General features: G+C 39.7%; 1 protein-coding gene across 1 annotated transcript in view; it reads right to left on the bottom strand.

Annotated features, from left to right (window-relative positions):
* The window catches only part of KCTD16 (potassium channel tetramerization domain containing 16), a 163,576-nt gene extending 151,517 nt beyond the window's left edge, over nt 1-12,059 (bottom strand). Inside the window, exon 1 of the mRNA XM_077825025.1 lies at nt 11,228-12,059. Coding sequence (XP_077681151.1) covers nt 11,228-12,059 — 832 coding nt within the window. The remainder of the gene's footprint in view (nt 1-11,227) is intronic.
* Between the last annotated feature and the right edge of the window lie 6,295 nt (nt 12,060-18,354).

Genomic DNA, 18,354 nt, shown 5'->3' with positions numbered 1-18,354 from the left:
AGTACTTGTGGCACCTTAGAGACTAACCAATTTATTTGAGCATAAGCTTTCGTGAGCTACAGCTCACTTCATCGGATGACTGTATTTTCCACTGAATGCATCAGACGAAGTGAGCTGTAGCTCACGAAAGCTTATGCTCAAATAAATTTATTAGTCTCTAAGGTGCCACAAGTACTCCTTTTCTTTTTACAGGGGTGGTATGTAATTTTCCCAGGTTAATGGGTAGGGGCTTGAGCTGGTTCTGTGTTGTATCGTTGAAAAGGAACCCCTAGATATTAAACCCGGCCCTCATTGCTGCCGGCTCCACATGGCAGAAGGGTTACATATAATCAGGATTATTTTTCCAATATGCCTTACCAACACTGAATTTCATGTCATTTTGTTGCCCAATCACCAAGTTTTGTGGGCTCCCTCTCTATAACTCCTTACAGTCTGCTTTGGATTTATCTATCTTGAATCATTTTGTATCATCTGCAAACATTGATGCACTGCAAACTTCACTGTTCACCCCATTTTCCAAATCATTAATGAATATGTTGAACAGCACATGTCCTACTACGGATCATGGGGCACCCTGCTGTTCATCTCTCTCCATTGTGAAACCTGACCCTTTATTCCGAAATTTTTTTCCCCTACATTTCAACTAGTGATGATTCATGAGAGGACCTTCCCTCTTATCCCATGGCTATTTAGTTTTCTTAAGAGCCTTTGGTGAGGGACCTTGTCAAAAGCTCTCTGATAATCCAAAAAAGAAAAGGATGAAGTGATGCTGTAGCTCACGAAAGCATATGCTCAAAAAAGTCTCTAAGGTGCCACAAGTACTCCTTTTCTTTTTGCCGATACAGACTAACACAGCCGCTACTCTGAAACCTGATAATCCAAGTACAGTATATCGACTGGATCACCCTTATCCACAATCCTGTTGACTCCCTCAAAGAATTCTAATAAATTCTGAGGCATAACTTCCTTTTACAAAAGCCATGCTGACTCTTTCCCAGCAAATTGTGTTTATCTAGGTGTCTGGTCATTCTGTTCTTTACTACAGTTTCTACCAATTTGTCGGGTACTGAAGTTAGACTAACCTGCAATCGCCAGGATCACCTCTTCCAGTAATCTGGTATTGAGGCTAATTTTAGTGACAGGTTACATACTACAGTTATTAACTCTGCAATTTCATAACTGAGTTCCTTCAGAGCCCGTAGGTGAATACCATCTGGTCCTGGTGACTTATTACTATTTAGTTTGTCAATTTGTTCAATACCTCCTCTACTAATACATCAATCTGGGACAGCACTTCAGATCTGTCACCCAAAAAGAATAGCTCTGATGTGGGTATTCCCCCCACATCCTCTGCAGTGACGACGGATGCAAAGAATTCATTTAGCGTCTCTGTAATAGCCTTGTCTTCCTTGCATGCTCCTTTGACACCTTTGTCATCTAGTGGCCCCACTGCCTCTTTGGCAGACTTCCTGCTTCTGATGTACTTAAAAACCTGTTTATTATTAGTTTTTTTGCATCTTCAGCAAGCTGCTCCTCAAATTCTTTCTTGGCCTTCCTTATGATACTTTTACATTTTACTTGACAGAGTTTGTGTGTTTGATTTCATTGGGAACTAGAAGGTGCTCAGCAATTCTAAAAATCAGGCAAACAGTGGGCCATATTGGAACATAAGTTTTTAAGTAGGACTATTTTTAATGAGTCATAATAGCACAATATGGCTCACTATATGTGTAATACATTGATTTAATGCATATGATTTTAATAGGAAAATTTGCTTAAAATAGATAGCGTGATATGGCTTAGTATTTGTCTTCAATTTTGTTTATTTTTATCGCTATATTAAACTTGTTCACATCCTCTGAAAGCGATAAGGCAAAAATCACTCATGTAATGTTCTTCTGCATGGCATACTCATTCCCCACTTCATTTTCAGAGACAATTTAAATCATTCCACCAACTCTAACCCACTCAATAACTATTTTCCTTCTTTACCAAGAAGAATACGTTTTATGGTAAGATTCATAAAAGGTTACTTTAATTCAGTCTGAACATGCAATTTAAATTGTGCTTCCAGTTTCCAAATGTGCCATACATTACCTTAGCCTTTGAAAAGCTGCAAAAATGAGAAGTGGAGGAAAATGCTGCTGTTTAAAATTCCAACCATTCCAGAATAACTGAAAAACAATTGCCACAGTGAAACATTTGTCTGTGTATTTTCGTAAGTTTGTTAAAATCTAATTAAAATAAGTAGCTTCACTGTGCTATCTCATACTTGCTCTTTTATTCTTTCCTATTTTGTCTCTCTTAAAGAACCACAGCTACATGCCAGCCAACTTTTTTTAAAAAAAAATCTGAAGTCATCAGACTGGAAAAAGCACCAGAGAACAGACTGTTGAGAAAAATTTTGAACTGGTCCTCAGGGAACATATAAAATGACAGTCAAACACTTCCATTTCTAATTTCTATAATTCTATTCTCTTCAGGGAACCTAGCAACTGGAATTTTTCCTCCCACAGTATCTTCAGAGAGTTCAGTGTTAGGGTTCCTTTCTTCCATGTCTTTTCCAGGGAGTTTGGTACTAAAACTCCCCAGAGAACTATTACATATATTATATAAATTACAATGCAATTCTAAATTCAAAAGTGAATCTGTGAAACAGGCATTGTTGAGGTCCCACGGTTAGTGCCTCTCAATAACATCCAGATCAAATGTGATTAGTTTACTATTAAAATGATGGGGGGGGTGTTTAACTGCCAGTCCTGTAAACTCAGAATGGGCACTGGAAGTCAAACCAAATTATTTATGGCTTGTACATGAGCAGCAGCAATAAAGATTCTGCAAATCAGATTCTGTCTTCAATTATACCTGTTAACCCCACTGCAGAAAACAGGCTTCGCAGGCATAACTGAAGGCAAAATTTTGCTTTGCATATATGCCACTGAATTCAATAGACTTCCATTAACTTCACTGGCATTTGGATTAAGTCCTTAAAGTTTAGTTAACATTTCTGTTGATGATACCCAAGCCAGAAGAGAATTCAGCTCACATTCCTCAAGTTGTTGTGGATCTGCGGCGCTAACAAAAAGAAAAGAGTAGTAAAAATATTTTGTCACTAAAGTAAGCCAATGTGAGCTGGGATACACAGCAGATCCATAGCACTACATAAGGTGCCATTTTTACATAGTTCCTTTTCAGATTAGAAAGGACCAGATCATTTCATGGAAAAGCCCCTAAAAAATTTATTAGAGAATTATAACTTTTTTAAACATTCCTTAAACCATTCTACAGAGATTCATAAAGAACCATACCCATTTTATAGGATGGTTAAAATACCTATAGAGAGGTGATCACCCTTTATTAAATTCTTTAGGTCTCTAGAGTAATTTCTAGAAAAAATACATTACCATACAACCCTATTGTGTTTACATTTGTTAAATTCTATGGGATTTTTCCATAGAGATCATGACCCCTACTTTTAAGATTTCATCATTGGCCTATTCTGCTTAAAAGCTGATGGCACAATATGACCCAACACAATCAGGCAAATTACCACTCAGAGTTAGAGAGCCCAAGTGACAGAAGGTTTGAGTGACCAGCAGAAAGTCAGCAAAAGGATGCAGCCTCTGCCAGTGGGACTCCACAAGAGTACTAACTATAATGAGGGCCCTACCAAATTCACAGTCCATTTTGGTCAATTTCATGGTCCTAGGATTTTAAAAATTGTAAATTTCATGATTTAAGCTATTTAAATCTGAAATTTCAGTGTTGTAACTGCAGGGGTTCTGAACCAAAGAGGGTGGGAGTGTGGGGGCGGGAGGTCGCAAGGTTCTTGTAGGGTGGGGTTACGGTACTGCCACCCTTGCTGCTGGCGGCCGAGCTGCCTTCAGAGCTGGGCGGCCAGAGAGCGGAGGCTGCGAGCCAGGAACCCAGCTCTGAAGGCCGTGCCGCTGCCGCCAGCAGCAACGCAGAAGTGAGGCAAGGGTATCATAGAATCATAGAACATCAGGGTTGGAAGGGAGCTCAGGAGGTCATCTAGTCCAACCCCTGCTCAAAGCAGGACCAGTCCCCACCTAAATCATCCCAGCCAGGGCTTCGTCAAGCCTGACCTTAAAAACTTCTAAGGAAGGAGATTCCACCACCTCCCTAGATAACGCATTCCAGTGCTTCACCACCCTCCTAGTGAAAAAGTTTTTCCTAATATCCAACCTAAACCTCCCCCACTGCAACCTAAACCTCCCCCACGGTATGGTCTTGCCACCCTTACTTCTGCGCTGCTGCCTTCAGAGCTGGGCCCTCAGCCAGCAGCCGCCACTCTCCGGCCACCCAGCTCTGAAGGGAGCAGCACAGAAGTAAGGGTGGCAATAATGCGACCCCCTACAATAACATCATGCATCCGATGAAGTGAGCTGTAGCTTAGGCTCAAATAAATTTGTTAGTCTCTAAGGTGCCACAAGTCCTCCTTTTCTTTTTATAGTCTATATGGTATTCATATGGCATATTTTACCTGAGATTCATGTAACCAGCTGCAGCAGCAGGTCAGTGTTTTCATGTGAATACAGCTGAAAGAGCATTTAATTAGTGTGTGTGTGTCTCTAAGCGGGGGGGGACGGGGACCAGACTTCACAGTCTGTGATGAATTTTTCACGGCCGTGAATTTGGTAGGGCCTTAAGTATAACTCAGAGCTCTTCTTCCCCAACGGAGAGCTAGGTAACAATATTGAGTGCCTCTACTTGTAGTGAATTCACCCAGAAATCAGCCTGACACTGAAGGAGGTCAGTACAAATTACATTCCCCAATGTGGAATAATTTTGGACCAGGAATTAAATGGTATTTTTAATTACAGCACCATGATAGGTCTACATATTTATACTAAACATGCAAGCCTACACAGGGCATATCCAAGGTGAGATTTAAGATAACTATTCCTCACAGTGAGTACTGTGTATCTAGAAAGGCACCAATTCAGGAGTGAGAGTAGGCCAGTACAGCGTACCAGCAAGAAGTGGCCGACAGGGGCCGCCGACAGGGGACGGCAAAAGGGGCAGTGATGTTGAAGCGCTGCCACGGCAGCTCTTTAAGGACTCTCCTTAAAGCACTGCCATGGCAGTACTTTAACATTGTTGCCCCTTTTGCCCCCCTCAGGGCTGTCAACTGGGGGTGGGGGAGGCAAAAGGGGGCAGCTGCCCCAGGGCCTGGTGATTTAAAAGGGCCCAGGGCTCCCAGCCGCCGCTACTGTGGCAGCGGCTGGAGCCCTGGGCCCTTTAAATCGCTGCCGGAGCCCTGGGCGGCGTGGGCCGGGCAGCGTGGATGGGCTGGCTGGGGGAGGCTGAGCCCAGTCCCCGCCCCTTCTACCTGAGGCCCTGCCCCTTACGGCATCCCACACCGGTATCTCTCTTATGTTACTTTCATCCCTGCACCAACAGTGCCATCTCCTGCTTTAAATCTCCCGAACAACAATAGCTATATGTAGTTTAATATGACCAGAGAAGCATGAAGACAAAACAATGAAGTCAGACTCCTTAAAACCAGCAAAACCACTTTTTAAGGGTTTGTTTCACGTAACTGCTGAGATGAGACCTTAACCTAAATCTTTAGGTCAATTTGTTTATAATCAGATTAGAATAACGAGATTATTCAGGTTACGTTATCAACATCTAAATAATCAAACTTCTGATCAGTGGGCTGACTCTAACCAAACTGTTCCATGATGGTAAAATCAAGATCACCCTATTCAGTCTAGATAAGAAGTCGGACACAATTTGTCCTTCACCCAAATTTGACACAGTGCCTCTAAGCCTTTGACACAGTGCCTCTTGAAACCTCCTGATTTGGTGGTAACATAAGCAGAGTCACACCCTCATCAAGGTGTGGAAGTGAAGCCTACTGAGACTTCAGACAAGCCTCTTATTCAGCATGATGGACAAGGAACACTGCTGAATAAGCTTTTCACCCAGCAGTAGAATAAGAAGCACAGATAATGATGATGATGAACTGAAGGCAACACAGTGGGCGGATGGGGGCGTTGAACATCTCACATCAGCAGGAACTGAAGATTGAATCATTTTTAGGGCCTGGTTTCATTTACTTATTTTTCTGGTCATTTTGATCCTCTTCACTCAAGCCATTTAAAATTAGACTGAAGAAAATACTAGAAAATATGCTAGAGAACAATATAAAGAGAACAATTTGAAGAGGCAGAAAGATGGATAAGATAATTTAATAGCCTTTTCTTCTATGCCTAATCCATGTGGTTTTACATCTTGTGGATTTCAAAATACATTTGCATTGAATTTTGTCTGTCAAACTTCTGCCTTGAGGCTCAAGTTATTTATAGTATGTACGTGTACACACACACACACACACACACACACACTAATTAAATGCTCTTTCAGCTGTATTCACATGAAAACACTGACCTGCTGCTGCAGCTGGTTACATGAATCTCGGGTAAAATATGCCATATGAATACCATACAGACTATAAAAAGAAAAGGAGTACTTGTGGCACTTTAGAGATTAACAAATTTATTTGAGCATAAGCTTTCGTGAGCTACAGCTCACTTCATCGGATGCATGCAGTGCATATATATGTGATATTTGCACTTTCAGTTAAAGGCCATCAGCTAAATTCTAAGTGGATACCAATTACTTTACTTCTTCCCCCATCCAACCCCACTTAATAGGATATGATCATTAAACTGAAGATAATTTGAAAATACCCCACAACCATCTCTTTATACCAAACTGCTATGATCAAAGTAGAAAAATTCCCCAACAAACATCATTTTGTTAAAAGGATAAGGTGAGAATGGGGCCAAAGTCTACAACTCCTGCCATAATGAGTGGTGGCACAGCATGTCTTTAAGGAGCAAGAATCCTGTCAATTAATTTTCTACCTACAGTCATATTGCCATGGATGTTTCAAAGTTTCCTTTGAACATTACAGCTACTTGAGATGCTCTGCGTGCATGACTATGAAGTGGCCTACTCAAGGCCAGGCTTAGGGAAATGTACATAATTTCCTCAAATTTAAAAGTAACTTTCATGCTTGCTTAGATTTTGGAAAATGGCTTGACGAATAATTTATTTGCATGTATCTCTGCACTCATTACGTGGACAATAATCTAATCTAGTTCAGTGGCTCCCCCAACCTTTTCTTGTTGGAAAATCATTAGAATACACTGGTGGATGGGCACCCTCACCAAGTCCCTTTCCACCACATTTTGGCACAGCTGTTACTGTCTCTTCTTCTGTCTGTTCATTTGCTCTCTCTCTCCAATTCTTTTCTGTATTTTCTCTTCTTTTCCCTATCAGTTTTTTGTGTTTTTCTTTCTCATTGACTCTCTACTCCTCCTCCAACTCAACAGAAAGCTACCTCTTATTTGGGGTGTGTATCAGGTTATTAGTTGGTGTCACCCACAGCTATAATGAGAGCCGCAAGAGCGGAGAACAGGAGCTTAGAATGGCAGGCTACAGTCTAGACTTGCAGCCATATGCATGTGAGCTGCTCCCACAGCCATGAGAGGCCACCGAGAAGCAGAGAGAGAAGGTGAGTGTCAGTGGCTTTAAGGAAACCACCTACTACTTTACTTACAGCAGCAGACTTGTTTGCAGTGGGAGCAGAATGGCTATGAGTTGTGTAGCTTTCTCCAACCCGCTTCACATTGCTATTCTCCTCTGCCCTGTACTGCCGAACCACTGTGGTATACAAATGCACACACACAAATTGGGAGCCACTGAGCTAATGTTTAAAACTGGGGCTTTTCAGTTTTCCAACCTCTTCTCTCCTACATCCAGTTTAAGAACTCACAGATATTTTTGTGTGAGACCCAAGCCAACTGCTCTGGCAAGGGTATAATTTTGGAATCAAGTGGAAAGATTTACTTTGTAATCTGCTCCTAAAATAAGAGGGGGGAAGTCTGTATGTACATATTGCCTTAAAATTAGAGGGACTCAAGCCACAAAATTCTGACCCAATTCCAGATTTCAAAACACACCAAAGTTTAAGGGATATCCAAACCCAAGCTTTTGGTTCAGTTTATGACAAAGATTGAAAACATTTCAAAAAGGAATATCCAAGTGCAGAGAGTGAACACTAAAAGATCAGGGTGTTTGGATGTAAGGTGTTAATTCAGGACTATCTGTACTTAAAGTAGTAGTAGAGAAAGCATATCAAAGGTTGACACTCTTCTCACTGGATCAAATTCACCCTTCGCCAATATAAACTCTGCTTAAACAGCCTTAGCACAGGAAAACTAGGGGATAGAGTAGGAGAAAAGAAATCTGTCCTTGATCCTCAACTACTGTCCCACCTCTGAGAAGGAATTGTTTACTCCCTACACAAATACTGCAGTCCCTGGATCTGTTTAACTGTGGACCCACTGTACAAACATAGCTTGTCTCCAAATTCCCCTTTGCACTGGCCCATTTGAAACTGGAGTGGAGCCCAGCTGCACTGCACACAAGGGGGAGGGAGGTTGCACATTCATTCTGTGTGCTTGCTCTGCAGCCCTTCTCGGCAACATGTTTGCAGTGTTGGTTACTTTCTGTGGCCCCTGAAATTCTGGTTAAATTTCACCCATTGTGAACATTAATCTCCCATTAGCCTTAATGGCACCTACATATGCATACATGTTCCTTAGTATTAACGTTACGTTTTGTTGACTGCACAGTCTGTAGCTATTAGCTTATTTGGAAAACTTCCACTTTGCTTATTTGTCTTCGGTCCATCTCATTACTTTCAAATGGATTAATTTCCACATGCATGATATTCTTTATCTGCATGCCAACTATGGGCTTTCAGATTCCAAGCATTTGGAACATACATTATCAGAGACCAACATGGTTTTTCCCTCCATTCTTCTTTCTTTTAAAAATGAACATCTTTCATGTCCATTCCCCACCTCCGAGGAGTATCTGAGCTTTACATTTTCACAGGAGGTAGTTAAGCTGCTCTGCTAAGAATATCTTAGCAAATAACTACAGTAACTAGTTGCCTTAGAGCACCTCCCATTGTTTCGGCCCATTAACCTGAGCACAACAGCTTGATTAATTAATGTTTATATAGGCACAGTTGGCAGCTTCTAATGAAATAATTATGGCTAAGCAGCTGCACAGAAGTTGTAATGTCCCACTAGAAAGCCAGCTGTCAATTTTACTGGTCTTCAAAGCTTTCAAAAAATGACTTTTGGAGATTAGATGTGAAAGGGTTTTTTCCACTCTACACATAATCTGTATGTATTGCCTCTGTAAAATCCCTGCAATTCAACAATGGCAATTGTTACAGTAACTGGAAACAAACTAGTCACAACAGTCTGAATTGGATCTAGATTGAGTAGGATGAGTTTGCATCATGGTCATTGGTTTGGCCCATTACACAGATAGGGACCATTTGAAAAATGCACGTCTGGATCTAGGTTAGAATTTCAAATATCCACAAAATTGAACTGTGTTCAGAGAGGATCAGACACAAATCCTACTGAATTCAATGACAGTCTTTCCAGGGACTTCAATAGGTTTGGCTCAGGCCTGTATTGATGGCCTAGGGAAGCGAGGTTAGATCAAGCTCATTACACACACTCACACTCTCTTTTTGCTCACAGATATTTCTAAGGCCCTTATCACTGTGGTATCTAAGCATCATCACTAATCATCACAAAAAGAAGGCCAATACCTAGCACAGTCTATGAAGCATAAAGTTCTGAAGAATATGAATAAACGATATCAGTGATCTCTATTTGCTAATTAACATAACATTATTTTGGTCCTGCTTCAGTTTTTAAAATAGTTGGTAAAATTCCAGCAAGCTTATACATTTTTCTGATGTTTTTAAAATTTAAATATGATTTACTACCATACATTTCTGGAATCACACTAATTTTACTGTAACTTCATGTCAGATATTGATTTCAGATATTAGAAACCTAGTAATATAAATCATCCAGCTCAGCCTGAGTTTGAGCTGATCCAAGACCTCTGAAGTATTTTACAAAGAAGCCCTGATATAAAACTAATTTTCAATAAATCAATGCATATCAAAAATACAGAAGGCTTTTTTGGAATGTTAACTTAAGCACTATTACATGAGCAGATTTCGGCTGCCTGTTGAGCTCAGTAACAGTAGGTGGTACTCAACCTAGTGTTGCATTGTAGTTTATTACATGTCAATAAATTACTCAAGTTCTGGGCAACTTTCAGCAAAGTCAACTCTTCATGGTACTGGGGATATAATGACTACGGTAGTTATACAGCGTAGCAGGTGAGACAAGTAGCTGTTATTCACCTTTCTATCTCTCTGCCCAACACATGATCTTTGAAAGATGATAAAATCCACTTGTGCAAAGGGACTAGAGAAACATTCTCTCCTTTACCTTAGCCTAACCCACTCCTAGAATATTTAAGTCCCAGAGCTGTGGAATGATTTTCTGATACAGGATTATGGAATCAAAATTACCCTGATGTTACCATTGGTAACAGTGTCCCTGGCTGAATATCAATTTAGGAAGTTAATGAGCCTGCTAGAGCTATCAGATCAAAATTAGTACAACAGTATGTGATCTGATGTGATTCCAGTTAGCAGGACATATCCATCTAGTTAGGAAGGGTCTGATTTTCATAACGTGTTTCATAATAGCATGTAGCCACCTGCCTATCTATCCACTGAATCCTTATTTTAAAGAACATAAGTTGGTTCTGAAAAAGATCCCTGTTGAAAAGGAGCCAGCACGACTGCACTTTTTCCCTCCTCCCTGCATGTGTGTGTGTCAGCCTTGTTGACAGATGGCTTGGCTGAATGTGCTTATTATCAAACATCTATTACCTTTGTATATTGAATCTCATTTGAAGATTTTCTGTAATTAAATCTACAGTGTGTTTGCAAGGCTTACATTACATCCAGGGAGTACTCAGGCAATGTGTAAGGCAGTCAAATGGCTGATTCACAAAGCCTCAGATAGCAACACCTTTCGGTTGTGGGGAGAAAAGGTGCTTTTGGCAGTCTGTGCTGCCACCTAGCCAAGACCACGCCATTGAGTTCAATGTTAATTTACATTTTAAAAGCTTAAACTAAAGCATATCCCCTTGGATTCTGTTTTATCAGAAGAGAACTCCCATCAGCTGCAGAGAAAATGAAATCAAACTTGCTAGTGCTCTGAAAATGAAATGCACACCAAATAAGACAGGCTTTAACCAGATAATTATTTTTTCCCTACAAATCTCTTGTACTTACGGTAGAAGACATATTCAGTGTAGCTGGACCAGACTTTATCATCTGTGTACTGATTGACAAAAGAAGCCGTCACTGAGGAATTGCAGGCCACCATGTGGAATCCACATTCTGACAACATGTCAAAAGCCCTCTCCAGGTGCTTGAACTTGAGATAGAACCTGGAGGTGTATCTTTCCGGTGCCCTGTCTGGGTCTCTACTCTCATTCAAACTTTCTCCAAAGACCTCTTTGACTAGAGCAATCCTTCCACAAACCAAAATCCTCGGGACTCTCCTGAACTTGGCATCAGCTTGGCTCTCTCTGCCCATGGTGCACGACCCCCTGTACCCAATGGTAATGAAACCCCATTTTCGATCTGAAGGTAAGAGCGATGATGGGGGGCATATTCTTGTATCACTGCCTTGGGAGACCTCCTCATAGTCGCTGTGGCAATAGTCATCGGGGCTTTGCTTGACATCATCAGGAGTTAGGAGTTTGACCAAGTCTGGGAGCTGAAAATATTCAGCTTCCCTTTTAAGCCTTCCCTTTTCTGGGAAGTGATCAGGCAGGACCACTTGCTTGTCCCTGAGATAGTCCAGAATGTAGCGGAAGAGGAAACCATCTCTATCAATGAAGAACCTTCCCTTGGAGTCCTTAGCTAGATCACTGGTTGTGTCTCTCTTGGGGGTGAACATTTTCCACAGCAATGAGTGGGGGATGCCCACCAAGGTGGAATGGCGAGTGAAGTATACTTGACCACCTACGTTTAGCTCCACCACCTCTGGGAAGGAATGTAGACCAGCCCCTTGTTCTCTAGGAGGGAGGTAAGTCCTGCAGTTTCCACTCAAAGCCATTGTATTTTAAAACAAAAATCAGCCACAAGGAATGGCAGGACTATCAATCACATCAAAGAGTAGAATGAAGCTCCTCCACCAGACCCCCAAAAGGGCTCATAATATTTAAGAAGGGGTGGGGGACAAAAAGTTAGTATATTAAAAAAATCAGAATTGTCCAGAAATGACTATGTCACGGAAGCTGGCAAAGCAGCTTAAAACCTAAACAGTGGATGGAGAGCAATAACTTCATGAAATGCAATCCGATCTTCCAACAAAGTCCCAAAAATCAAGATCAAGCCAAGCCTACGATTATTCCCAGGTCTGTTGAAGGGGGGAAACAAAATAAGACAATTATTTCCCTAAGCATCGTAAAAGTAAAAATAGAGGGAATTAGGTCAGTTCACAAAGCCCCCTCTAGTACTGATTGCAGGAGAGAAAAATCAAGATCTTTTGCTAGATAAATTTTTTGGCAAGTTTTTTTTCTCCCCAAGCAATAATTAACATATTTGGGGGAGGGGATACATATGGCAACATTTTGTTAAAAAGAAAATACATACCTCAACTTTAAACAAGTGTCTAATTTAGAGCCTTTACAGATGAGAGAATGAGAGAGCATCAAGTCTTACCTTGGTTACAGTTAATGTATAGTTCTTGTGAAAGAAAGAAAATTTTCAGACCAATCAGAACACACACAGGCACACTGAGTCCAGTTAATATCAAATCCAACCCCAGAAAGGGAAAGAAAAGGTAAGAAAAGTGCTTTTAAGAATAGCCATCCATGTAGATCTCAAGAGTTAAACTGAGTCACAGGAAAGTTAACCGGGATGGGTAACGATGAAAAACCAATCTATATAGCAATATCTGAGATGGAAAAAAACAAAATAAATCCCAATCAGGATCCTTAAAAGAAAGAGAGTTTCAGAAAGGACCTTGGTTTAGATGACTTGCAGAAACCCCAGAATCTGAGAAAAGAACTGACATATTTCAGTGGGTTCCCAAAGTGTTATCCTGCCTGGCAGGAAGGGCAAAGAAGCTCCCATGTTCCCAGCAAGGGAAAGAGAAGACAAGCCTGCAGCCGTTTGAAAGGATGCCCAGGGTAGCTGCTTGGTCTGCTCTTGCTGCCCGAGCTGCTGCTCTGGCTGCTGAGCTGGGTGGTTCCACAGTTCCCAGTGCAGTTCAGATGCTGTTGTTTCAGCAGTGCAGGGAAGAAACCATCCAGGGAAATGACTATTACATCATCTTAAAGGAATATGGCTTTGAGAAAACAGAAGAACCTAGAGGGGCACTTTCTGGTTCATTTTCCTTTTGTTTATTTTTTAACAAGTTACAGAAGCAGCAGCACTGTCCAATGCTGCCACAGACAGCTATTCCCAAAGCAGCTAGAGGCTCCTCCAGGGAAGGTTGAACTATGACTTTCCATTTAATCCTCTGGATGGACAGAGAGATTCCAATTGCTGCTTCTTTTGCAGACTTCTGTTTTTTAAGTTCAAATAAAGTTCTTTCCTGTTCTAAGCATAGGGTTTTTTCCATTAATCTTTTAGCATTACATATATTTCTCCTACAACACAAAAATTAATGCACCTATATAGCACAGAACCAAATGTGATTTTACTCAGGGAAACACAGATACATAGAGCAAATGATCAAACGTGTAAAGACTCAAAATGAACTTTTCTATATTTTACCACAGTAGGTTCATTCATCTTTCAATTCCCTGACGCAGAACTTACTGGGACCAATTATAAAAATATTGTGGAATATGCAAGAGAGAAGCAAGTTTTTAAAAAAATAATCAGAATAGGAGCACAATTTTGCCATAGAACTGTAATTTCATAGTTAAACTAATTTGTAGGGGATTTCTAACACAGGAGTTAAAAATAACCATGGGGACTTTGTCAAAGGGCTTGTAAGGTTGTAAAAATGAGCAATGTTTGAAAACATTTTAGCGAATATGTGTTAATTAAGCTGTATTTTACTGGTACAGCAGCTTTATTGGGCCATTATAGTTTTGAGTAGACCTTCAGGCAATGCGATAAATGTAATATGCGCCATTCAGCTGAAGGCCTTATTCTGCTCTCACCTGTGATGGTGTAAATAGGCATTAACTCCACTGAAGTCAGTGGAGTCACACCTTTGTAGAACTGTCAACAGCAAGGCAGGGGAGAATCATGGATATTGTTTTCCAATAGTTCAACTATGATAGTTTCTATTTGGCCCTTCCTAGACCCTAGAATTGACCGTGACCACGTAACACATTTTTAAACACTGCTGTCTTTGTCTACTATATGTGCTAAATGGTATACAATATGTTAATTAACACATATTAGCTGAAACATTTTCAAACACTGCTCACTTTCCCAATCTAGACAAGCCTTTCGACAAAATTAATAAACTTCTCGACTCATAAATATGCCTGAAATAATCACCTTGCTGAATGACAAGTGAACTTATAACTTAAGAAATATTTTACTTCCTATATTATGAGGCAGATTCTGATCTCACGCCAGTGTAACTCCATTGGCTTCCACTGAAGTTACGATTTACAACAGTGTAGGTCACATCAGCATCATCCTCAGTATATTTAAACACGATCAAAATCGTGTGCCAACCAATATATCGAATTCATATCAATCAGGCATTCTGCAGTACTTAAACACTGATTTCAGCCAGGCAAACACAACTTTTAATTCACATTTTAAACCTTTTTAATCTTTAATTTGTTGCAAAATACAAGTATCTCCATGTATAATGCCTAATTTTATTACTACCCTGCTAATAATGTCCAGGTCACTTTACACAGTCAGCACATTAATAAACTTCTCATTGCTTATTTCTATTTAATTCAGCCTCTTCAACAAACACATTAACCTGTTGTAGCTTCAATAACTTTGTTCATGTGCAAGACTAACCTACAGTATATTTTTAGCATGCTTACAGCTCCACCTTATGGTTTGTAGATATAATTACAGTTAAATTATTTAAGAACATGATGGCTGTAATTCTACATCTTTAGCTAGCTTTCAACTTTTATCCAGGAACCACTGTTGTGTGAACTATTTTTGCTTTTTGTCTTTAGCTATTCAAATTAAGTCATAAATTCAAAGAAAATACCAATTATACATTGTTAGGGAAACAACTTTTTTATGGAATGCTGTACTTCTAATTATATAGGTCCCCAATCAGAAAACACATATTCAAGTCCATTCCTATTCAGCAAAGTATTAAACACATGCTTAAAGTTAAGTCAATAGGTCTTAAGCACACGCTTAAATGCTTTATTAAATCAAAGCCATAATTGTACATGTCGTAACTGTTTACAACAAACATCACCCTGAAATTATATATGCATTGAAAGGCAGATCCTATGCCTTTCACATCATCTTTACCCAAAAACAAATGCTATGCAAAATTCTCTGAAAGTATAATAATCACATAAGAGTCTTAGTTTCAAAAACCAAAGGCACAGTTTTAAGCACAACTCCATTTTCATCACTGTGTTTTTGCATGGTTTAGTTGTCTATACCTGTCTTGGGGCATTCAAAACTAATTTGCATACTCAATCTGAGGTTTTGTGCTTGCAAAAATGGGGTAATGAAAAATTGCTCATTCAAAGTTGTGCCTGCAATTTCAGAGGCCAGACTGAGATTTTGAAAATGTATCCATAATTTTATTTACAGAAAATACCAACACAGTGATTTGAAAGATGTACTTTACTGTAATGTATCAAAATTAAAGGGGGGGGAATTATTTATTTAATTTCTGATTTTAAAAGCGAATGATGTATGATGAAATCTAAACCTGATGTTCAAAAGGAGAGCTAAACATTTATTCAAATCTGTATTTTTTCTTAAAATGGTTTCAGTTGGAGGCAATGGTTGGGCTCCCAGGTTAAGTATCTCAATCAGATTTCTGGATTTGACTTTTAATTCCAGTTCAGCAGGGCCTGGGGACACTGTGGAGGTTACGCAATTGAACGTCAGAAGGAGGAGGGATAGGGAATCTTGCATCATTTGGTTGTAGTCCTTTTAGCCCAATTTAATAGTTGCTATGTTAAGATCACAAAGGCCTTTTCTAGACTAGGATTTAAAGATGTGATGTTAGAACATGTTAGTTAACATGTCTGAATTAACACATTGGAAAAGCCTAGTACAAGCAAGGTAGTGTAGGCTTCCAGTAGGATTTAACTCAGTTTAGGACCTGTTAAAAGCAGTGTGCCTTGTTTACACTCTTTAGAGTTCTCAGATATGTTAGATGGAACCTGCTAATTTATATGTTCTAACACCACATCTTTTATCCTAATCTAGACGAGGCCAATCGCAGCCTACAGACTGGGTGGGAGTTTTAGGATCAGTTCACCACTGGTCAGTAAAAGCTGAGCCTGCACATACCAGAGCTAAATTTGCCCCTAGTGACTACACAACATGCTACCATGAGTAAGATCTGAATTCCAATTCCAAGCTTTTGGGAGAGCATGTCTTGGAAGTACTGCAGAGGCTTCAGGCTCACTCTGCCTCACTTCACTTTATACTGAGTGTCTCAATGATAAACAGATTCCAGTAAAGAGCATGGTGGTGCCTGTAAACATTCCCACAAAGTACGCTGGCAATGATACCATTGCGTGATTAGTAACACTGATGTGTTTAAGCTCTAAATCCTTTTGAAACATTATAATCAGAATTGCCTTTTGAAAAGAACAATTACTTTAGAATTTTAGTCATAACAGGTTTAGAAATGCAGTAACTTTTCAAATAACAAATGAAATAAATTCAGCCTAAGATCTTGTTTCTTTTCACAGGGTTTTTCAATGCTGAAATAGAATGCAATTTCTTTTGGTACAATTGCTTCCTTAGTAAAGCATCACATAAAGCTTCAAAGCCAAGCACAAGCCATCAGCCAAATTCAACTAAATGCAGCCTGAAAAGAGTAAAACTCCCACTCTCTGAGTCAAATATTGGTGTAACATATACATAAGGTCAGGTATAAAATATATATTAGGTATATACATATATAAGGTCAGGTATAAAGTTATGATCTTAGTTACTCCAGTGTAAAACCACAACTCATCTGAAATCCAATGTAGAAGAAATGCAGCACCTATCCGAAAGAAGTAAGATTAAACATGTTCTTCCTTTTAACTAATACCAGAACCACCTTCAGTACTCCTGAAGGAAAATTTAGTCCTGGAATAAAGTGTAGCTTCCAAAGTGACAGGAAAGCTATGCTCAAATCTGGTAAATCAAGGGTGTGACATCATTCCTGGAAACATCACCATTTAGATGCAATTGTTTTTTCCAAAGTGGCATAATAACATTAAGGCTTTCTACGATTCATGGGACTAACGTGTAAGACAAACATTGTGGGTGTCTATCTCTAATAAAGAAACATTGACAATTTAAAGTAAAGAGTACATATTTGCCTAAATCTATAACAATCATAATAGATATATAGAAAATATATCACATACCATCCCCCAGAACCGCTTTAAAGACAAATATACAAACTATATACAGGAATCAATTTATGTATCTACATTGTGAAATGTGGAAGCTGTTTAACAGCACACAGCAACACTACCCAATAGTTTAAGATAGTAAGTGAAGAACATAGTACCCAGCTGAAATTTAAGAAAGAATTTTGAGAGGGAGAACATAATAATCTGAGTTGAAATTTGGCTGGGACATTTGAGTGGGGAACTTTGATGACTACAAGTGATCAGGATCTAATTTTTATGCGATACCCCAAAGACAACACATTCCAGCAGCACAGTGGTCTCTAACATCATCACTGATTCAGAAATGACTGGGAGGGAAAGTGCCATATCCTGCAGTTGTTCTTTGGCAGGTTTGTATTTACATCCTGATCCAACCCAACCCTGTTTATATTATGAGAGAGAAGCAGATCACAGCATATCGTGCTATTCCTGGGGAACATTTACACAAAGCCTTATGTACACTTTAAGGCCCCTTTAGACTGCCAGATCACTATAAAGAAGCCTACTGTAAATGAGAATCAGATACCAACTCCAGTAGACAAACTCTGGCTGTTACAATCAAATCTCCAATCTAAACCTGTGACATTTTCTTTTCACAGAGAAGCAAAAGAGTACTTGAAGGTGTGAACTCCAAGCTGCTCCAAAGTAATGTACCTTTAAATAAAATAAGTTGTTCTAGAAATGTTTATAAAATGCATCCTGCTCAGTGCTCACTTTCTAGCACTCAGCAGTCTTCACATCACTCAGGGAGCTTTGGAAACTGACAAAGAACTCCAAGTTCCGAATATGACAAGGAAAGGTACAGTAATCAGTTGAAATAAG

This window comes from Eretmochelys imbricata, chromosome 8, assembly GCF_965152235.1.
Source record: "Eretmochelys imbricata isolate rEreImb1 chromosome 8, rEreImb1.hap1, whole genome shotgun sequence".
In the NCBI taxonomy this organism is placed as follows: Eukaryota; Metazoa; Chordata; order Testudines; family Cheloniidae; genus Eretmochelys; species Eretmochelys imbricata.
This window is presented reverse-complemented; position numbering and strand designations above follow the sequence as displayed.